This window comes from Oncorhynchus masou, chromosome 28 (assembly GCF_036934945.1).
Source record: "Oncorhynchus masou masou isolate Uvic2021 chromosome 28, UVic_Omas_1.1, whole genome shotgun sequence".
Lineage (NCBI taxonomy): Eukaryota > Metazoa > Chordata > Actinopteri > Salmoniformes > Salmonidae > Oncorhynchus > Oncorhynchus masou.
In genome coordinates, this window is record NC_088239.1 from 26489660 (window position 1) to 26513716 (window position 24057).

The 24057-nt window shown below is 43.8% G+C and overlaps 1 protein-coding gene across 1 annotated transcript in view; it reads right to left on the bottom strand.

Moving 5' to 3' along the window:
- LOC135517436 (nuclear receptor-binding protein 2-like) overlaps positions 1-24057 on the bottom strand; it is a 59173-nt gene that overhangs the window by 26745 nt on the left and 8371 nt on the right. Inside the window, exons 2-3 of the mRNA XM_064941721.1 lie at positions 995-1117; positions 111-212 (exon numbers count right to left, since the gene is read on the bottom strand). Of these exons, the coding sequence (XP_064797793.1) occupies positions 111-212; positions 995-1117 (225 nt within the window). The remainder of the gene's footprint in view (positions 1-110; positions 213-994; positions 1118-24057) is intronic.

The following is a 24057-nucleotide window of genomic DNA, read 5'->3' on the forward strand; positions in this document are numbered from 1 at the left end:
GTGCAGACCAAACCAATAGATTCGGGTTTCAGAGATAAAGAGAGAGACATTTCCTAAGAGAATGAATGAGAATGACAGACCATAGAGATTGATCAAGATAGCAGACTTACCCGAGCTCGGCTCTCTTTCATGTCCAGCCAGTACTTATGGAATTTGACTATGTTTGGGTGCTCAACCTGCATCAGGTTCTCAAACATCTCTTTAATCTTCTCCTGAAAAAGAGATGGAGAGGTTTGAGTACTTACGAGTAGCACAGATGGTTCGCCAAAATATGCACTTTTAAACCATTGACTCGTACTTCCATTTGTGTGCTCGCTCTGGAGAATGGAAGTACATCGAATGGAACATACAGCCAGTGACAATAGAAACTCTGTCTGCGTCCCAAATGGCACCCTATTCCCTATATACACTGAGTATACCAAACATTAGGAACATCTTCCTAATATTGAGGTGCACCCACTTTGGGTGGTGGACCATTCTTGATACACGCGGGAAACAGTTGAGCGTGAAAAACCCAGCAGCATTGCAGTTCTTGGCAACACACCGGGTGCGTCTGGCACCTACTACCATACCCTGAATGGCAAACATACACAATCCATGTCTCAATTGTCTCAAGGCTTTAAAATCCTTCTTTAACCTGTCTCCTCCCCTTCATCTACACTGATTGAAGTAACAAGTGACATCAATAAGGGATCATAGCTTTCACCGGGATACACCTGGTCAGTCTATGTGATGGAAAGACAGTGTTCTTAATGTTTTGTATACTCAGTGTAGTGCACTACTTTTTTTTAACCTTTATTTAACTAGGCAAGACAGTTAAGAACAAATTCTTATTTTCAATGACGGCCTAGAAACAGTTGGTTAACTGCCTGTTCAGGGGCAGAACGACAGATTTGTACCTTGTCAGCTGTCAGCTTTTGACCTGGTCAAAAGTAGTGCACTATATAGGGAGTAGGGTGCTATTTGTGACATCCCCTGTCTAACTTTGCCGTACCTCCTGTGCCTTGAAGACCTTCCTGTCATTGAAAAGCACCTCATTCCACACCACCTCGACTCCCTCCTCTGTGTCCATGGCCAGCGACGCACTCTCAACACCGGGGACATTACCTTGACTGATCTGCAGGGGGAGACAAACACACATGAGAGATCCCTCAAGCACCACAGATGCTATTACCGAAGAGCAACAACCATAAATATGGCATGTGTGTTGTTGCAGACACAATTTACTACATGTAGCCGCTATCATGAATAATTGAGATGTTTCCGAATCAGCTCTGTATGGCCGCAAAACCTCACAGGAGATGTATCTATTTTGAAAAGCTATAGATCCCGATTTCAAATCCTAAATGGAGACCGGTTTTCCTTCATTAAATGGACGGATATGGATCTTATGTAAAAAAGCACTGATAACGTCAGACTACTAAAAACCTTATGCCCTGACCATCTGTGTCTGGATGATGTAAAAAGACAAGGGGGTGAGGATCAGAGATTCTGTCGGAGTGAAGAGATGGATTAATGAAAGATCGAGACAAGGGGGAATGGGACAGAGAGCAAAATGCAGAGATTGGGAGTAGGGGATTGGGAGATGAGCGATGGAGAGCAAGAGAAATTGGGAGTGAGGGATTGGGAGAGGGTGAGCCAGAGGATGAGATAAAGACAGAGGCAGAGAGTGAGGGACTGAAATATGTGTGAGAGATGGAGGGGGAGGGGAGCCGGCTGCCGGGAGCATGTGCTGCTACCAGACTTATGAGGACACTGAGTCAGGGAAAAGGCCAGACTGACTCGGAGCGGAAACAGCGGCAGCACTGTTTGCGTCTGTGTTCCAGAGTCTGGCAGAGCTGACAGAGACAGACAGGCCCTGGGCTCCCATTCATTCCACCCTCAGATTAGCAAGGAGTACGCATTGACACAGCACTGAGATGACTGCTCAACCCAGAATACAACCAAAGAACAGTCAGTCACACACTGCATCTCAAAGCCTGAGCTAAAACACACACACACACACGCTAACTTATCCCAATCTCTTTTCCCCAGATGGACAGATAACACCAAAGAGGCAAAAGAACATAGGTAGTGGTCAAACCTGTTCATTACAGATACTGGTGGGCATCCCTCAGAGACCGAAGAATTCCGAGCAGTAGAAAGAACATCCGTTACTATGACACCGTCACATACAGCTACACATCTGGTGTAGCATGCTATTTCGTTTTGGGTGTCCTGTATTAAAGTTACTAGTTAAGTGTTCATAAGCAGTCAAGTTCTGATTGAATGAACTATTAACGTATTGTTAAATAGTAATTACATAGTAGTAGCGCATTAGACATTTTCATAGGCGGCAATCACGAAATGAAGAAGCTCACAGTTATAAATGGACTAAAAATGGCTTCTTTCACCACGGTTAATCAACAAGCCGACACCCAATCAACTGCCATAAATATACAGCCCAGATGACAGCGGCCTGACACATTGGTATCCTACCAGGCTGCTTTGGCCCAAGTGAGGTTGCAACACAGTGTGACCACACAATGCGCTTTTAATATCACGGTTATGTCCCTGGCTAGAGCAAACCATTATCTGAGGTGTACTGTACACACCCTATCCATTTCATAGTTAAAACATTATTGTAAACACTGTTGGCTTTGTCCACAACACAACCAGCTGCGAGGTTCCAATACTCTCCTACTCGAAGTACGGAGAGGCCTAATCGAGATGGGGCTGCAGTGGGGAGATCTCTCTCTTTGTTCTACTCCTACTCAGTGAGGTATGATAAACTGATTATGGGGCAATACAGGGCAGGAAGTAGGAACACAATGCTCTGACATAGTGACCCTAATGGAGAGCCAGGGCTGGCTGGGAATTCCCAGCTAAAGCATGTCTACTGGGGCTACACAGAGACTCATGTTTGGGTGCTGTTGTATATTTTTTCTGGGTGTTACGAAACAGTTAGGCCCCTGTGCTGGACTTGGCTCCCGGAGTGTTTGGTGGGGTGGAGGGGTTGGGTGCTCAGTCATGGTAGGGTGAAACTAGTAAACAGCCTGTGATTGGCTGCCGAAGGGAGGTGGGTTAAGCATGGGGAAGAGGTTGGTGGGTTCACGTCCAAACAACACATACATCTACATTGATGTTTTGCTGATCAGACAGATTATCAGATAACAGAGGTAATTTCGGTAAATCTGTCTGAAAGGCTTTCTGTTGTTTGGAATATCTATTTAGTTTGATAGATTAACTACATGCTTGTTTATTTACATTAAGTGTAACCAGTCCATTTCCTGATACTAATAAACAAGGAAACTGGTCAGCTACATTTTTAGACAGCCTTCAGTTATGTTAGTATGGATTAAAAAAAATAGATCTTGATCACTCGCAAGTTGATCAAAAAAAGACGATGCCGATAACAACATGAATTTTCATATTGCTTGGAGTTCAGGAGTAGGTCCTACCTCTATCTACAGGAATCCACAGACAGTCAGCCACAGGTAAGCCTTGGCGAGTGACTGTCTGAGCTCAAGTGATCAGCACAGATTACCCGCAATCCTCCGACCCGGGGCGTTACCCCAAGGCCACACCGTTAATACACACTGCCCGTATGAGGTCAGGGGCTGTGCGTCCCCCGCGGACGTTGGTCTCCAACCCGCAGAGCTATGTCACAACGGGACACAGACGACCACATCTCAGGACAATGATTTATACATTATAGTAGGCATAAATAGGCTTGTGGAGGCCCATCTCCGGCTCCACTCCAAACCCTACGTGAGGCCTGCCTCTCAAATGACAATCTAGTCCCTATAGCGCATTACTTTTGACCAGAACCATATGGCTATGGGCCCTGGTCCATAGTAGTGCCATTTGGGACGAAGTCCGGTTGACTAAAGATCTGATCTCAGACCTCCCTGGACATAACCTGATTACAGATACACTCCCGGGCAACCCACCAGTAGAGCCATCCCCAGTACACACAGAATGAGGAGGAGTAAAAGCTCATTCACATGTGGCACAAGGCCAGCATATTGTCTCTGTGTGTGTGTTAGAGACAGGGTGCTAGAATTAGTGCGGTGAGTCAGACCGAGAGGAGATAATGGAGGGAGGCTTAGGGGAGAGGTGAAAGGGAGGATGTTAAGGCCCTCTACAATGTGTCAGCTCGTCACTATCTATGGCCCTGCAGTGGGCGTCTCTGTCTCTGTACTGACCTATAGTCTCCCTGCAGCAGAGAACAAATGAAAGAGTGCCGTTGTCTGAGGGAGAAACAATGTAAGCGTGTGGGTCCTGACAATAACAAAGCACTCAGTCTCCCCACTCTACCATGTTTCTCTTGCTCTCCGCCTCCTCCTACACCAATTTGAATACCAGATGACGAATCAGAGTAGGCCTACTGCACGACTACATTTAGTTACGTCAACTTAACATTAATAGTAGACTTGATACAGACCATTGAGACTGCTGCAGCTAGAAAATCTGCATTACACCACACTGTGTGGCACTGGCATACAGTAGAGTATGTACATGAGGGAGTCTGTTTCCATGGTTTTCCGCCTTCTCTCTCTGAGGGTTGGCTGGGACCAAAGCAGAGCACGCATCAAAGAAGTGCCTCGGCTCCTTTGCTACGGAGGTGACTGTTGATGTGTGGCACAGAGAACAGTGATTCCCAACGCCCTGCCAATGCAGATATAGAAGAATGGGTGGAGAGGTAGAGGAAGTTTGGCGCTCTTTTTGATCTGCGATTCACTGGTTTTCCAACTAACAATTCCAGTGACATTCTTTACTTTGAACAAATGTAAAATAGTTTGTAATAATACAAAATGACGTCCATCACAACACTGCAAACCAAGGAATAACTTGAATGATATATGGAAAGTAAAACCATTTCCTAACATGGAATTTGTCATCGCTTAGCTAAGTCTCATTGTAAAGCTCATGTTCCTTCAAGGGAAAAGGCCCACTGCCAGGACCCACTACCAATTACCAAGACCCCCTGCCTTACTTGGTGACCTTCACAATCTGGACAGGTCACTGCGAATTTAGTCTAATGGCCCGTCCAAATAGAAGACTCTGTCCCTGTCAACTTCACAAAGAGATGTGATGGAGATAAGCTGACATCAAGTTTCACTTGTTAATATCCTTAGAGGCCATGTCAAGAATGGAATGTAGGAGAGCAAGGCAGGCTGGGAGATCTTAAGTCCAGAGTCAGTAGTATCAAAGGCTGTACCAAAACACAAGAGCCATTATTACACTCAAAGCACACTGTATGACGGAGGAAGCCTTGTTGATGTTGCCTGGAGAGCTTGAGTGGGAAGTGGAGACGGCAAGATTCCTAATCATTCCCCAAATGGAAAACGGTCTATTTGTAACACCACTCAAATCAACTAATTGAAAACACACAACTTCATATGTGCTTGGACTTGCAATAACATGTTGCAAGAATGTTGACAGAACAGCCTTTCTGAGTTCTTTAAAAAGGTTCCCAGAACATTTCATTAAGTTGTGGGGTACATTACAAGAGATAGGTTCCCAAAACACTAAATACCTTCACAGTTGTGATGACATTCATACAATGTTTAAATTAGGTTGCACAGGACATTCCCTTAATGTTGTAAGAATGAAATATGTCCGTTTTTAGAACGTCCATAGCATATTTGTTTTAGGTTGAAAAAATATTCCATTGATGTTCACGCAATATACATTTTAACTCGTCTTGGAGGTCTTCAGAACAAAATATATTTAACATGTTCAGCAAATTTGTATTTCTTTAAAGTATAAGAAAGCAGGTTGGAAAACACCTCCATTATGTTTCTCTCAAGATTTGAGGACTATATTGTAGGTGATATAGAGACACAATGCATTTGTATTTCATTCACAGGACATTTAATCACACAAACACAACCATAATTTTGACACGTCATATGTTGACAATCTGCACATGGGGTTTGAACCTGCAATATTTGGTTCCCAAGCCAGGTCTTTAATCCTCTGCACCACTAGGGAAGCTCTTGTTGAGCTTCTTTTTTTCAGTATATGAGTGCTGATCTAGGATCATTTCTGTTTTTCTGATCATGACCATATAAAGTGTCTCAAAGTAAGAATTATATTGGGAGCGTTTGGACAGTCGACAGTTTTTGTGTTTTGGGAACATATCTTCTGCGATGTCCCCACCAGACACTTCCCAAAACCCTAATGAAACATTCTGGGAACCATTAAAGAACAAGACGAAATGTGCTATGGGAACGTTCTTGTAACATCAGGCAAAAAAAAATTTGCACCCTAAAAGAAACATTGTAGAATCATCTGCATCATTCCCTCTCTTTGTCCTCTGTCTCCAGTGTGTTGTGCTTCCGTTAGTACCAGGGTAAAAAGATTACACTAGCCACATTGTCCTTGTTCCCCTTGTCTGCCTTGTGACAAAGCTCTGTATTTAGAGCGCCAGTGGGGGAGAGAGATGACTAAAACACAATCCCATTCTAGAAGTTAAAAGTCATCTGGTCTATGATGTGATAAGCATTAGAATGAGTGTTGAACAGCCTCTTTATATAAGCCAATCTGCTCAGTCTGGTAAAAAGGAGTCTTTGATCTCATCTCCACCTCTAAAAGAGATGTGGGTGTCTTCGTTTTCGCATATGATGTGTGTGCCTGGGTGTGTGTGTGTCTGCACATACAGTGCCTTGCGAAAATATTCGGCCCCCTTGAACTTTGCGACCTTTTGCCACATTTCAGGCTTCAAACATAAAGATATAAAACTGTATTTTTTGTGAAGAATCAACAACAAGTGGGACACAATCATGAAGTGGAACGACATTTATTGGATATTTCAAACTTTTTTAACAAATCAAAAACTGAAAAATTGGGCGTGCAAAATTATTCAGCCCCCTTAAGTTAATACTTTGTAGCGCCACCTTTTGCTGCGATTACAGCTGTAAGTCGCTTGGGGTATGTCTCTGTCAGTTTTGCACATCGAGAGACTGCAATTTTTTCCCATTCCTTCTTGCAAAACAGCTCGAGCTCAGTGAGGTTGGATGGAGAGCATTTGTGAACAGCAGTTTTCAGTTCTTTCCACAGATTCTCGATTGGATTCAGGTCTGGACTTTGACTTGGCCATTCTAACACCTGGATATGTTTATTTTTGAACCATTCCATTGTAGATTTTGCTTTATGTTTTGGATCATTGTCTTGTTGGAAGACAAATCTCCATCCCAGTCTCAGGTCTTTTGCAGACTCCACCAGGTTTTCTTCCAGAATGGTCCTGTATTTGGCTCCATCCATCTTCCCATCAATTTTAACCATCTTCCCTGTCCCTGCTGAAGAAAAGCAGGCCCAAACCATGACGCTGCCACCACCATGTTTGACAGTGGGTATGGTGTGTTCAGGGTGATGAGCTGTGTTGCTTTTACGCCAAACATAACATTTTGCATTGTTGCCAAAAAGTTCAATTTTGGTTTCATCTGACGAGAGCACCTTCTTCCACATGTTTGGTGTGTCTCCCAGGTGGCTTGTGGCAAACTTTAAACAACACTTTTTATGGATATCTTTAAGAAATGGCTTTTTTCTTGCCACTCTTCCATAAAGGCCAGATTTGTGCAAAATACGACTGATTGTTGTCCTATGGACAGAGTCTCCCACCTCAGCTGTAGATCTCTGCAGTTCATCCAGAGTGATCATGGGCCTCTTGGCTGCATCTCTGATCAGTCTTCTCCTTGTATGAGCTGAAAGTTTAGAGGGACGGCCAGGTCTTGGTAGATTTGCAGTGGTCTGATACTCCTTCCATTTCAATATTATCGCTTGCACAGTGCTCCTTGGGATGTTTAAAGCTTGGGAAATCTTTTTGTATCCAAATCCGGCTTTAAACTTCTTCACAACAGTATCTCGGACCTGCCTGGTGTGTTCCTTGTTCTTCATGATGCTCTCTGCGCTTTTAACGGACAGTGCAGGTGCATTTAGACGGAGACTTGATTACACACAGGTGGATTGTATTTATCATCATTAGTCATTTAGGTCAACATTGGATCATTCAGAGATCCTCACTGAACTTCTGGAGAGAGTTTGCTGCACTGAAAGTAAAGGGGCTGAATAATTATGCACGCCCAATTTTTCAGTTTTTGATTTGTTAAAAAGGTTTGAAATATCCAATAAATGTTGTTCCACTTCATGATTGTGTCCCACTTGTTGTTGATTCTTCACAAAAAAATACAGTTTTATATCTTTATGTTTGAAGCCTGAAATGTGGCAAAAGGTCACAAAGTTCAAGGGGGCTGAATACTTTCGCAAGGCACTGTACCCGTGTGTGTGTGTGTGTGCTATTGTCTCTCACCTCTGGTTTATTCATGCGAAGGCCTTCCTTTCCATTCTAACACTGTAACCTCAAGTGTTCTACTGCTCACTAGACACATCCAGAACAGAACACACCAATCTACGCAGCTTTTACTGCAGCCAAGAGGAAAATAAAAAGAAGGGTTGTAATCTAGTTGATTCCTTTTCAGGGTAGACCTCTTGAGTTTGGACCGAAGAGATCAGGTGCTCTTAATTGATTGCAATCATCTAGGCCGACAAAAAGAGCACTGACCTAAACGCTCTAGCACTCACAAACAGTCTGGCTAAAGTAGACTGCCAGTACAGTATATGGATTTGCAAATCATGTTCACAATTGATGGTTGTGTCTGATGTGGCATACACATTAACCCCTTATCTGATTAAGTTATTAGAATATTAAGATTTATAGTCTCTACGTTGCTCTGAGATCCATCCTTCCCTGTGACTCGACCATATTGGGCATGATGAATTGGTGGTACCAGATAAGCACCTTAGTCACCAGCACCAGGGCATGTGATAGAAACAACTGTCATCAAGAGACAATTTACAGAGAATAGGCTATAAGCGTAACTTACTACAGACAGAAAACACCCTGCCTTATCACAGAGAAAACCCATAACCATGCTTGGCTTTCTTTGTGGAAAGCCATCGTGACAGGGACATTGCTCTTTTGTACAAGGGAGAGATACAGTATCAGAGGTTGGCCTTTGTATTACTAAGACTAAACTAGGTGTTGATAATGAGGCCGAGGCTATGTGCTCGAAGAGGCGAAGCAAGAGGGATAACTGGGCCCAAAATCTGTCTTCTCCAGCAGGTGCCGTTAATTGATTTATTTTTCACTCACCAAACAAGGAGTTTTTGTATGGAGGTCAATGAGAGCGTGTCGAATTTGGTCGACAAAAATGGAATGGCTTGTGATTTATTTCATCGAATAGATGTTTTGTAATGCTTAGGCTGTTACGAGTGTACTGACAACTTTTAGAAAAAACACTTTATATCGGAAATTGTGCCTGTTGTTCACACGCGTATCTGCCCTTTCATTGGCTAGAATGTTCCCACCTGATCTTGCCTCCTCTCGACTGCCTTCCATTTTTAAAGCGGCCACTTGAGTATCTGATCAATTGAATAATAATAATCTGTGGTGCTCGTCAAGACTCCAAAATTGAGGTTTAGGTTGTCCTATGCGCTTTAATCAAGGATTCCATTTAGATTCCACAGACAAAACTAGGTGTTGATGATGATTAGGCTTCTCTTTGTGCTCGTCAAGTCTCAAAAATGGAGGTTTAGATTGTTGCTCCTGCTGTGAAAACTCAAGGGTAATGAGCCTGACTCTTTGCGCACGTCGTTTTTAATGAAGCAAACATTTCCCAAATCAAAGGGGTTTCATTGTTCCAGCCCCCACAGGATTCCCATATACTAAGTAATAGTGATAGCTTTTTCGGTAAGCCAGATCTTCTGCCTCTGTTCACCTAAAAGAGACGTTTATTAGGCTCCCAAATGGCTCTTTGTTCAGTAGTCCTTAACTTCTTTGGAACTGGGGGGGGCAGTACTGAGCAGCTTGGATGAATAAGGTGCCCAGAATAAACTGCCTGCTACTCAGGCCCAGTTGCTAATATATGCATATAGATTTGGATAGAAAACACTCTGAAGTTTCTAAAACTGAATGATGTCTGTGAGTATAACAGAACTCACATGGCAGGCAAAAACCAGAGGAAAAAATTCAACCAGGAAGTGGGAAATCTGAGGTTTGTAGTTTTTCAAGTCATTGCCTAATAAATATACAGTGTCTATGGGATAATATAGCACTTCCTAAGGCTTCCACTAGATGTCAACAGTCTTTAGAACCTTGCTTGTGTCACGTTCGTTATACGAATGAGACCAAGGCGCAGAGTGGTATGCGTACATTCTAATTTATTAAAAGAATTAACACTGAACAACCTAACAACAAAACAAACCATGAAGCTAATATGAATAGTGCAGACAGGAAACTAAACTTAGAACAAGATCCCACAAACACCAAAAGGAAATGGCTACCTAAATATGATCCCCAATCAGAGACAACTATAAACAGCTGCCTCTGACTGGGAACCATATCAGGCCACCATAGACATACAAAAACCCTAGACAATACAAAACTAGCATACCCACCCTGGTCCCAGGGGCGGCAGGGTAGCCTTGTGGTTAGAGCGTTGGACTAGTAACCGGAAGTTCAAATCCCACAGCTGACAAGGTACAAATCTGTCATTCTACCCCTGAACAGGCAGTTGACCCACTGTTCGTAGGCCGTCATTGAAAATAAGAATTAGTTCTTAATTGACTTGCCTAGTTAAATAAAGGTATAAAATAAAACACCCTGACCTAACCAAAATATAAAGAAAGGTCAGGGTGTGACAGTTTCATTATTCTACTGTGAAGGAGGGGGGAATGGGAGCTGAATGAGTCAAAGGTCTGCCAGAGTGGCATGAGGTGAGAGCGACCTGCATTTCTACAGACAAAGGAATTCTCCGGTTGGAAGATTTATGTTAAGAACATCCTAAAGATTGATTCTATACTTCGTTTGACATGTTTCTACGAACTGTAATATGACATTTCATCTGGACTTGCCCATGCATCGTGAGTTTGGATTGTGTACTAAACGCGCGAACAAAAATGAGGTATTTGGACATAAATTATGGACTTTACTGAACAAATCAAACATTTATTGTGGAACTGGGATTCCTGGGAGTGCATTCGGATGAAGATCATCAAAGGTAAGTGAATATGTATAATGCTATTTCAGCAAAAAAAGAAACGCCTCTTTTTCAGGACCCTGTCTTTCAAAGATAATGAGTAAAAATCCAAATAACTTCACAGATCTTCATTGTAAAGGGTTTAAACACTGTTTCCTATGCTTGTTCAATGAACCATAAACAATTAATGAACATGCACCTGTAGAACGGTTGTTAAGACACTAACAGCTTACACATGGTAGGCAATTAAGGTCACAGTTATGAAAACTTAGGACACTAAAGAGGCCTTTCTACTGAAAGACACCAAAAGAAAGTTGCCCAGGGTCACTGCTCATCTGCGTGAATGTGCCTTAGGCATGCTGCAAGGAGGCATGAGGACTGCAGATGTGGCCAGGGCAATAAATTGCAATGTCCGTACTGTGAGACGCCTAAGACAGCGCTACAGGGAGACAGGACGGACAGCTGATCATCCTCGCATTGGCAGACCACGTGTAACATCACCTGCACAGGATCGGTACATTCGAACATCACTCCTGCGGGACAGGTACAGGATGGCAACAACAACTGCCCGAGTTACACCAGGAACGCACAATCCCTCCGTCAGTGCTCAGACTGTCCACAATAGGCTGAGAGAGGCTGGACTGAGGGCTTGTAGGCCTGTTGTAAGGCAGGTCCTCACCAGACATCACCTGCAATGCTATGGGTGCAAACCCACCGTCGCTGGACCAGACAGGACTGGCAAAAAGTGCACTTCACTGACGAGTCGCGGTTTTGTCTCACCAGGGGTGATGGTCATATTCGCGTTTATCGTTGAAGGAATGAGTGTTACACCGAGGCCTGTACTCTGGGGCGGGATCAATTTGGAGGTGGAGGGTCCGTCATAGTCTGGGGTGGTGTGTCACAGCATCATCGGACTGAGCTTGTTGTCATTGCAGGCAATGTCAATTCTGTGCATTACAGGGAAGACATCCTCCTCCCTCATGTGGTACCCTTCCTGCAGGCTCATCCTGACATGACCCTCCAGCATGCCAATGCCACCAGCCATACTGCTCCTTCTGTGCATGATTTCCTGCAAGACAGGAATGTCAGTGTTCTGCCATGGCCAGGGAAGAGCCCGGATCTCAATCCCATTGAGCACGTCTGGGACCTGTTGGATCGGAGGGTGAGGGCTAGGGCCATTCCCCCCAGAAATGTCTGGGAACTTGCAGGTGCCTTGGTGGAAGAGTAGGGTAACATCTCACAGCAAGGACTGGCACATCTGGTGCGGTCCATGAAGAGGAGATGCACTGCTGTACTTAATGCAGCACATGGCCACACCAGATACTGACAGTTACTTTTGATTTTGAACCCCCCTTTGTTCAGGGACACATGATTCCATTTATGTTTGTCACATGTCTGTGGAACTTGTTCAGTTTATGTCTCAGTTGTTGAATCTTGTTATGTTCATACAAATATTTTAATATGTTAAGTTTGCTGAAAATAAACACTGTTGATGTTAGGAGGATGTTTCTTTTTTTGCCGAGTTTGTATATATATATTTTTCTATATATTTATATATTTTTTTTAATTAATCTGTTATTTTACCAGGTAAGTTGACTCAGTGTGTGTGTGTGTGTGTGTGTGTGTGTGTGTGTGTGTGTGTGTGTGTGTGTGTGTGTGTGTGTGTGTGTGTGTGTGTGTGTGTGTGTGTATATATATATATATATATACACAGTGTAATCGGAAAGTATTCAGACCCCTCGTCTTTTTCCCAAAAAATGTACGTTACAGTTTTATTCTAAAATTGATTAAATTGTTTATTTCTCTCAAACTACACACATGATTAAAGCAAAAACAGGTTTTTAGAATGTTTTTCAAATGTATTAAAAATTAAAAACAGAAATATAAAGGCACAAATATAACATGTACATAAGTATTCAGACTCTTTACTCTGTACTGGGGAGCGTCGCTTCACAGTGATTTTCCGGTCTCTCCAGAGATGTTTGATCGGGTTCAAATCCAGGCTCTGGCTGGGACACTCTAGGACATTCTCGGATATGTCCCGAAGCCACTCCTGAGTTGTCTTGGCTGCGTGCTTAGGGTTGTTGTCCTGTTGGAAAGTGAACCTTTGCCCCGGTCTGAGGTCCTGAGCGCTCTGGAGCAGGTTTTCATCAAGGATCTCTCTGTACTTTTCTCCAATCATCTTTCCCTTGATCCTGACTAGTCTCCCAGTCCCTGCCACTGACAAACATCCCCAGATGCATGATGCAGCCACCACCATGCTTCACCGTAGGGATGGTGCCAGTTTTCCTCCAGACATGACACTCGGCATTCAGGCCAAAGAGTTCAATCTTGGTTTCATCAGACCAGAGAATCTTGTTTCTCATGTTGTGAGAGTCCTTTAGGTGCCTTTTGGCAAACTCCAAGCAGGCTGTCATGTGCCTCTTACTGAGGAGTGGCTTCCATCTGGTTACTCTACCATAAAGGCCTGAGTGCTGCAGAGATGGCTGTCCTTCTGGAAGGTTCTCCTATCTCCACAGATGAACTCTGAAGCTCTGTCAAAGTGACTATTGGGTTCTTGGTCCCGTCCCTGACCAAGGCCCTTCTCCCCTAATTGCTCAGTTTGGCCGTGCGGCCAGCTCTAAGGAGAGTCTTGGTGGTTCCAAACTTCTTTAATTTAAGAACAATGGAGGCCACTGTGTTCTTGGGGACTTTCAAAGCTGCTGACATTTTTTGGTACCCTTCCCCAGATCTGTGCAGACATTCTTTGGTACCCTTCCCCAGATCTGTGCCTCGACACAATCCTGTCTCGGAGCTCTACGGACAATTCATTCAACCTCAAGGCTTAATTTTTGCTCTGACATGCACTGTCAACTATACACTACCGTTCAAAAGTTTGGGGTCACTTCGACATGTCCTTTTTTTTTAAAGAAAAGCACATTTTCTGTCCATTAAAATAACATCAAATTTATCAGAAATACAGCGTAGATAATGTTAATGTTGTAAATGTCTATTATAGCTAGAAACAGCTTTTTATGGAATATCTACATAGGTGTTCAGACCATCCTTTCAAAGCACTTCATGGCTACAGATATGTAGTCATTTAGGCAGGTTGTCTTGGTGTTCTTGGGCACAGGGACTATGGTGGAATGACTATGGTGGTCTATTATATACTCGGCCAGGGACATGCTGAAAATGTCAGTGAAGACACTTGCCAGTTTGTCAACGCATGCTCGGAGTATACGTCCTGGTAATCAATCTGGCCCTGCGGCCCTTGTGAATGTTGACCTGCTTAATTTCCTTACTCACATCGGCTACATCCGGAACAGCTGGTGCTCTCATGCATGCTTCAGTGTTGCTTGACTCGAAGCGCATATAGAAGTAATTTAGCTCGTCTAGTAGGCTTGTGTCATTGGGCAGCTCGCGGCTGGGCTTCCCTTTGTAGTCCATAATAGTTTGCAAGCCCTGCAACATCTGATGTGCGTCGGAGCCGGTGTAGTAGGATTCAATCTTAGTCCTGTATTTATGCTTTGCCTGTTTGATGATTCATCTGAGGGCATAGCGGAATTTCTTATACGCGTCTGGGATAGAGTCCCGCTCCTTGAAAGCAGCAGCTCAACCCTTAGCTCAGTGTGGATGTTGCCTGTAATCCATGGCTCCTCTGGATGAGCATTTTCTTGTTTGCTTATGGCTTTATACAGCTCTTTGAGTGTGGTCTCAGTGCCAGTATTGGTTTGTGTTGGTAATTAGACTGCTACGAAAAATATAGATAAACTCTCTTGGTAAATAGTGTGGTCTATAGCTTATTATGAGATACTCTACCTCAGGTGACCAAAACCTTGAGCCTTCCTTAATATTTGATTTTGCGCACCAGCTGTTATTGAGAAATATGCACAGACCACCATCCCTTGTCTTGAACGGAGCTCATAGTTTTGAACGGAGCTTATCCATTTTATTCTCCAACGATTAGACGTTGGCCAATAGGACAGATGGTAGAGGTGGGTTACCCACTCGCCAACGCATTCTCACAAGGCAACCAGACCTGCGTCCCTGTATTGGTGTATTTTCTTCATGCGAACGATGGGGATTTGGGCCTGGTCTGGTATCTGGTGTAAATCCTTTGTGTCCGACTCATTAAATAAAATATCTTTGCCCAGTTCGAGGTGAGTAATCGCTGTTCTGATATCCAGAAGTTATTTTTCGGTCATAAGAGACTGTGGCAGAAACATTATGTACAAAATAAGTTTCAAACAACACGATAAAACGCACAGCAGCACAATTGGTTAGGAGCTTGTAAAACGGCAGCCATCTCCTCCAGCACCATTCTTCTCTCATGGTCGGTCCATGTCAGGGTGCACAGGGTCCATGTCAGGGTGCACTTTCATTTTTTGGCCCTATCACTACATAGCTGATTCAAATAACCAACTCATCAAGCTTTGATTATTTGAATCAGTTGTGTAGTGCTTGGGCAAAAACCAAAATGTGCACCCAGTGGGGTCCCAGGAAAGAGTTTGGGAAACCCTGGTCTATGTCATGGACCAGACAGACCAGACAAGACAAGACCATTTAAGCTCCTGCAAAGGAAACCAGAAAACACACCTCTTTTAACAGGGAACTCGTGAGTAATAAGACACACCTGAATGTCATTAATGTCTCTAGGATGGTCTCTGCCCCCCTCTGGTGACAGGTGGAACCATGACAAATCAAATCAAATCAAATCAAATTTATTTATATAGCCCTTCGTACATCAGCTGATATCTCAAAGTGCTGTACAGAAACCCAGCCTAAAACCCCAAACAGCAAGCAATGCAGGTGTAGAAGCACGGTGGCTAGGAAAAACTCCCTAGAAAAGCCAAAACCTAGGAAGAAACCTAGAGAGGAACCAGGCTATGTGGGGTGGCCAGTCCTCTTCTGGCTGTGCCGGGTAGAGATTATAACAGAACATGGCCAAGATGTTCAAATGTTCATAAATGACCAGCATGGTCGAATAATAATAAGGCAGAACAGTTGAAACTGGAGCAGCAGCACGGCCAGGTGGACTGGGGACAGCAAGGAGTCATCATGTCAAGTAGTCCTGGGGCATGGTCCTAGGGCCGCGGTTCAGTTGAAACTGGAGCAGCAGCACGGCCAGGTGGACTGGGGACAGCAAGGAGTCATCATGTCAGGTAGTCCTGGGGCATGGTCCTAGGGCTCAGGTCCTCCGAGAGAGAAGGAGAGAATTAGAGAACGCACACTTAGATTCACACAGGACACCGAATTGGACAGGAGAAGTACTCCAGATATAACAAACTGACCCCAGCCCCCGACACATAAACTACTGCAGCATAAATACTGAAGGCTGAGACAGGAGGGGTCAGGAGACACTGTGGCCCCACCCGAGGACACCCCCGGACAGGGCCAAACAGGAAGGATATAACCCCACCCACTATGCCAAAGCACAGCCCCCACACCACAGGTACAGTATATGGCCAATATACCATGGCTAAGGGCTGTTCTTAGGCACGATGCAACGCGGTGTACCTGAATACAGCCCTTAGCCGTGGTATATTGGCAATATACCACAAACACCCGAGGTGCCTTATTGCTGTCATCAACTGGTTATCAATGTAATGAGAGCAGTAAAAATACATGTTTTGTCATACCCATGGTATACGGTCTGATATATAATGGCTTCAATCAGCATTCAGGGCTCAAACCACCCAGTTTATAATAGCTGTTATACAGCTTGTTTCACACATTCTTCAACTTCAACGAGAATGACTCCAATGATTAAAGAATGTCATGCATGGGGGATTTATGACGATAAATGTGACTGTCATCCTCCAACATGCCAGTTGCAACGCAACATTATGGAGATCATGTGTACGGCATACCACTTTTAGCTGTATTTCCAAATCACCACTTAAAGTGAGGAACTAGATCTTCCACTAATGCAGACAACAATAATAAATCAAATGGATGTTTATACCTTCCAAGACCATAAACATAATTTCATGAGAGAATCAGAAGCAGAGCCTCCATTTTAATTATTATCTTTGGGTGGAAATCTGGTCCTGCTTTGCTCAGCAGCTGGAGCCCTTTCAGGCAATTACATTCATTTGCACCTCTACAATGCTGGCAGCAGCCAGTCGTGAGAATAAAAAAACATTCAAATGGCAGATTTACAAAACAAAGATGGAGAGTGTTAAAAAATGTGTCATTTTTGGTGAACAAAAACAGTCCAATTCCAGGAAGAGGGATTAGAACTGGGTGAGACTTTTTCACGACACAGTCAGTCAGTCAGTCAGTCGGTCAGTCAGTTGGTCGGGCAGCTGGGCTAATGGGACGTGTGTTTGCTTTGACCTGAATCTGGCATCCGTCCCACTTCTTCAAAACATCTGGGATTGACTTGGTTCCCGGAGAGGCTTATTAGAGCCTGGCAAAGTCCACCCATGTATTAAAGTTCTCCATAAAGAGTGGTAATTGCTGCCCACTGGATTACCCAATTCATGCTTGTAAATCACACATACTGCTTGTTTAAAGGACTACGGCAGAACCAGAGGAGGAGGAACAACAGGGTCTCAGTCTGAACCTCCTGCAAAACCTCAGAGGTCGAACAAGTTCAGCACTGTGCCAGGAAGAGTAGGCAAGAGGTAACACGGGGTGAAAGCTAACAGCTTGGCTTGATTTGGCCAGTTTGGCAAAGACATAAGTGTGCACTATTTGACACGTAAAGGCTTCTGCATGTCTCAGTTTGGCTAGCGCCTAGCCAAAAGAGTGTGCTCGCATACTCCCTTCAAAGACCTTTGCCTGAAAAATGAGAAAAAGCAGCAATAGTGCTGTTTGTCCATCTTAAGATGCCGTAGGCAGTATACACTTCAACAAAATAGTCCGAACTGAATGTCGGACACATCCAATGGGCATTATCTCACACCTAGAGAAGATTGTAAAAGGTCGGCACAATATCTGGTTAGGGATGGAATGCGCTTAACTCTTATTCTCTTCAGCTTGTGTGGCCTACCACTTCACGGCTGCGCCGTTGTTGCTCCTAGATGTTTCGACTTCACAGCACTTACAGTTGACCGGGGCAGCTTTAACAGGGCAGAAATTTGATGAACTGACTTGTTGGAAAGGTGGCATCCTATGACGGTACCACGTTGAAAGTCACTGAGCTCTTCAGTATGGTCATTCTATTGCCAATGTTTGTATATGGAGATTGCATAGCTGTGTGGTCGATTTTATACACCTGTCAGCAAAGTGTGTGGCTGAAATAGCCGAATCCACTAATTTGAAGGGATGTCCACATACTTTTGTATATATAGTGTATTTACGACAATCACTCTTTAATAAATATCCAATGCCACTTCCCCTGAGCAGTCCACAAAGACAGCCTACTGCACTAGTAAAGCTATGTCTCATAAGCTCATAGCAGGAGGCCATTCACAGAAGCCAGAGCCATGTTAAATTCATGAAGAGTCGATCGGTGTTGAGTCACATTTTATTCTTCTCTGGCCCCTGCATGCAAAAGACCTGCTTACTTCTCGCCAGGCTGCTGAAACAAGAATGAGATGCATTCAAATTTGAAAATGCAAATCTCCTATAATCCCTTAAGCATTGAGGACAGGAGTTATTTTTATTGAGGCGGTGGTGAGATTTCTTCCGCCATGGTAATGATTATGGACAATAATGCGAGAGAGCATATGAACTTGGAGGGTTCTGAGTGATTGACAGGTAAATAATAAGGTTAGATGTTCATTGATCACATCCCTGACCTAAAACTCTTCTCTTCTCGTAGTTTCAAATTTGCCTTGCTTTGGGTTTAGGTAAAGAAGCCTACACCTCTCACAAAATGCTTCTTGGGTTAAGGTTGCATGACATCTCTAGTTTTTGGAAAGTCTGGTTTTAGTCTGAGGGAAAAAGCATTTGAAGTAGGAATGTTAATGTTTTGTTGGCCTCATGACCTTGCTCCTTCCTGTAGGCCCCTTAATCCTCTCATGCTGGTTGGGGGGAGGGGGATGACCTTTGGGTTCAATAATGAGACTGCAAGGCTGTTATTCTTCGGACTTGTAATAGTTTTGACCCTGTTGCTATGCTTTGAGGCATCTTGGCTATACAATTGCACATACTGTATCTTCAGCCTATAGAGCACTGATAGGCGAATATGCCATATCCTGGACTGTCACCCCACCACTAAACGTAAAATGCGACTGAGAGCGTCCAACACAGCGAAGCAGAACACATCGAGCACTTACCCTCGCGTTTGCCCAACACTGTGAGTCAAAACCTGAATTTGACATAGGGTCTCATACAGCTGTGAATCAGCTGCGAGCTGTAGCTCAAAACCAGAATTCCTCACAAAACTACAGGAGCCAATGCCTTACATGAGTCATGGCATTTATTCTCTCAGACACTGCGCAAATGACTAAAAGCAACTTTCAAAGAGAGAGGCGCCATCTCCTTTGCATCGAACAAGATGGATATTAATATTTCATGCAGAATAGGAAAATGGAGGCCAATTGAAAAAGCTCTACTTCTCCCTACTGTCAATGAGAAATGGGAGAGAAACGGATCAGCGGATGCCTTATGCTTTAAATTATGCAAATCTTACTGGCTCTGTCAGTAGTAATATGCACTTTTCAGATGTATCTCTAGTACTCAAAATGAACATGTCAGAATGAAGGAAGATGTAGGAAGAATGTTAATCAAATCAACCATACAAAACAGGGCTAAAATCAACATTTTGCCACTCAAACGGCTATGAGCCAAAGAGTAACGCTTGAGTTTTGACATTGAGAATTACACACCAGTGGCAGTCTCAAACTGCGAAGTGACACTGTGGCATGGATCCAAGGTGGCAGGGAAGTCATGACATTTAGACAACGGTAACATCTACGGAGGAGGCTTGCAGGAGACGTCAGCCATTCCTCAAAGATTTTGTCCCATGCCAGCTCCCTTGTCAGAGGGAGCGCGAGAATGAGAAGACTCAAGTGGGAAACGGTGACGGATACCGCACTGTGTACGACGGCCCTAAAGGGCCTCATCAATGAATGCTCTCACATGTTGTCAATGGCTTAATAAAGTCCTCTCTTGCCACACAAATGTCCATACTCATGACCTACCAAGGTAATATAGGCCTAATCAGTTCAGACATTACACGAGCACAATAGCAGTATCCATCAGTGCGACATATCAAGCATTACAAGTGAAAACCGTTTAAAATTGCAGCCCTTTTTTCAAACAAGAGGATAGAGAGGATCGCCGCCCCTGTTAACGACAGACTCAAATTGGTTGGGTTGGACACCGTCTGGTCTGTTGTTTGCTTTGACGGAGCTCCTGCCTCGTTCAGATCTCAGCCCCATGACACTGGGCGATATGGGTTCACACCGTGTCCTGGCAACATGATCTATCCACACTACTGCACCTGACAGACACTATTCTTAGCCCAGGCCAGGAAGACCTTTCTCTTTCTCCCGTTGCACTCCTCTTGGTACTCCAGGGTCATGTTCATTCGTCAACCAACGGGGGGGGGGGACTGAACCAGGGTGGGACTACATGGACTTATTCAATGAGAAATGTCCATTTGCATTTTCCATTGCAAAACATTTTACATTGTGTGTGCCCTAATATACACAACCCAGGCTGCAGTGGAGAGAGACTGGGCTGGGGCCGTTAGAGGACTTGGGTTAGGCACAGCAGGCAGCCAGCCACTCCAAGTCTTCCCTACCAGGTGGCCAGAGGGTAAATAATACCTGGAAATGCCATGTGCTGTGCTGTGTGAAAGGCTGACAGCCTATTGTAGACACTGACTGGCAGTTGTTTGGATTACATCTTTTGTTTCTGCTCCCTGACATCAGACAGTATTAGGCCACTTAAGAAGATTGATCACCAATGTCAGTTATTTCATTAACACTTTTCTAGCGTTTATTAACATCTGAACTATCCATCTGTATTTGCTAGAGTAGGAATGTGCATGGCAGCATATTTTCTATACGTTTGTTTCAAAGGCAAACACAACGTCATTTCATGAAAGTGTATGACCACTGGCTGAGATAAACCGATTTGTGTGGCAACAATGTTTTATTATTAGTTGGGAGAGCGTTTAAAAGCCACTGACAGGTCAACTCGATGCTGTATCTGGAGTGATGTGAATATTAACTAGTGTGGTAAAATGCAGAGTTGGAAATAGGATTACTGTGCATTCGTGCTAGCTGCTGGTGTAACTACTCTCATGTCTGGCAGACCCATAAAAGGAGGGCCATAAAACATGTCTTCGCAACCAACAAAGGTCAATTACAGTGGGGTGTGAAATTATTGACACCCTTAATAAAGATGAGCAAAAATGACTATATAAAATAAATAAATAATTTCCTGAGCTATGTTGTATGCTCCAAAGAATTAGGAAATTATATTATTTTATACTAATACAATTACTCAGAGGAAGAGATTTTGTTTAACAAGTACTACATTTTTTCTTTCATTTAGGTAGGAGTCAAAATTATTGACACCCCTGTTTTCAATTCCCTTTCAATATATCACCGTGCGAGGATTGGACTGAGATTGAGACGAATGTTGATTTTGTGGCCAAGTAAGCATTTATTTGTGGATTTTGATGTGTGCTTGGAGTTATTATCTCGCTTTATGATCCTCTTATGGTCAAGTTTCAGCCTCATAGCAGAGGCAACCAGGTTTTTGGCAAAAATATCCCGGTACTGGGTGAAGTTCATGATGCCGTTGACCTTAACAAGGACCCCAGGACCAGTAGGTATGGGGTTCTTTTCTGCTGATGCATTCTCATTTCGACACCAAACCCACCACTGGTGTATGTGGCCAAAGAGCTCTATTTTCATGGCATCTGACCAAAGCACCGGTTTCAATCCAAGTGCCAAAGCCATTTAACATACTCTGCCCAAGCCTACACAGGGCTGTTAATCATTTTGACACCTACTTTTTCGAGAGAAAAAAAGTATTACATGTTGAACAAAATCTCTTTCATTGAGCAATTGTGTTCGTTTAAAATAATATAATTTCCCTACTTTTTTGGAGCATATAATAAACTCAGTATTTGAATTATTTATTTTATACAGTCATTTTTGCTCATCTTTATCAAGGGTGTTAATCATTTCGGACCCCACTGTACATTTGTAGAGGATGACAAAGTACAGTACGCCTTTCGGTGTGGACTGTGGAGTATCAAATGAGGGGTACACTGTACATTATGCCCAAGGCGAGATTCCCGTGCCATCTGAACTCCTCTGCTGTTCAGTGATACAGGACACTGTCTGCCTGCCGCTATGTCATAAAACCATTCATTCATAAATCTCCTGATGCGCCCAAAGGGAGAGGGACATTATATCACTACTTCATACAAACAGTGGCCATCATTCCAGGTGAGAAAACCTCCTGTCGACGCACAGATATGAAGCCAATTCTGAGACCAGGTCTTGTGGTAACGGTAGCCAGGCGTGCTTCACTTTAGTAATGTATGTTGGGTCAATGGTTTGTTATGATGGATCAGGTTTAACTGCAGTCTTATTCTATATCTTCATTAAGGAGGTCCTCCCTTAAAGGCAAGATATTCCAACACGAACATCGGCCATGCGCAGAGGGTGACCATCCTATCGCCTCTGGCCACAGAACATCGTCTGTAATTTCCCAACGAATCGTTATCATTTGTCGACACCCAGCAGGTGATCTACCGCGCATGACTGATGTTCGTGTGGGTCTGTCTTGTTTTTTGGAATTCTATCCAACAGGCCTAACCAGATATATTCGCAAGCAATTCTTCAAGACTAACGTAATAGTTTTTTGGTACTTTCATCTTGATGCTTGCGTTTTAATTTTGTCTGAAGTCTATGTGTTCCTCAATGACAGATAATCCAACAGATTCTCCATGAAAGTGTACATGTAATTCAACCTGATTGGATATCATCCATGGCCGTTGTTATATCTTAACACCCCTGGTCTCCAACGATGTGATGGGGGGGGGGGTTCATTTCTGTTAATTGCTTTTGCATAACAGCGAGTGTTTATTTAAGACATGACATGACTTGCCCGTTTCCCATGCAGGGGACATCGCAGTGGGTGTCATTCCACATGGAGCAGCTGTTACCCAGGCCCGGCGAGAAAGTCTGCATTGGATCATCAGGAAGCAGTGGTCATTAGCGAGATCTCTTAAAGCAAGGCAGCACTTACAGCCAGCCAGGACATGACAGGGGCTTACAATGGCTAACTATGCCTGTGGCTTGGACTGAGCTGAGGGTTTGGTGACCATTAGGATAATTGTTTGCTTGAGGACGTTTGTCAGTTACAGTAACCACATTAATTTGATCACTGTAATATCACGTAGGCCTACTGTAAAGTACTGAAACTGTAAAGTTCAACTATTCTTTTTTTTTTAAAGATACATCAACTTTCTCCATGACAGGAATGTCAAGCATGCACCTTGTAATAAGTTGCCATGGAGAAGCAATCATGTGGTAAAGCCGTAGGTGCACATTCTTGGCCCCTGTTCCCGCCTTCTGTCTCACAACAAAGACTTGGAAGTGCAACAGTGAGCAGTGACACATGTACAAAACTATGCAAATATGTGCCTGTCAATCATCATTTATTATCCATAAATTTAGAGAACGGAAATGTGTCTTTACACTCACAACCCCACCCCCCGAGACACACACCCCCATACCTCGAGGAGCTGGAAGCAATGGGTCAGCCGCAGTGCAGTGCCCCTGGAGCAATTATAAGGGGTTAAGTGCCTTGCTCAAGGGCACAATGACAGGCGATGGTATCTAGCATGATGCCAGCAACCCTCTGGTTGCCGGCTCACTTCGCACAAGATTATCTGGTCTGAGCTGGGATTGAAACCAGCAACCCTCCAGTTACTTTCCTGCTTGTCTAACTACTGGGTCATTCCATCCCTGTAGTCCCATCTTCACCGCTACTTCTATTGTCTGAGCAGCTAACCGATTGCTGCAGCTGTACATCGTCCATCGGAATATAGCCCACCCAATTTACCTACCTCATCCCCATACTGTTTTTATTTTATTTACTTTTCGGCTCTTTTGCACACCAGTTCATC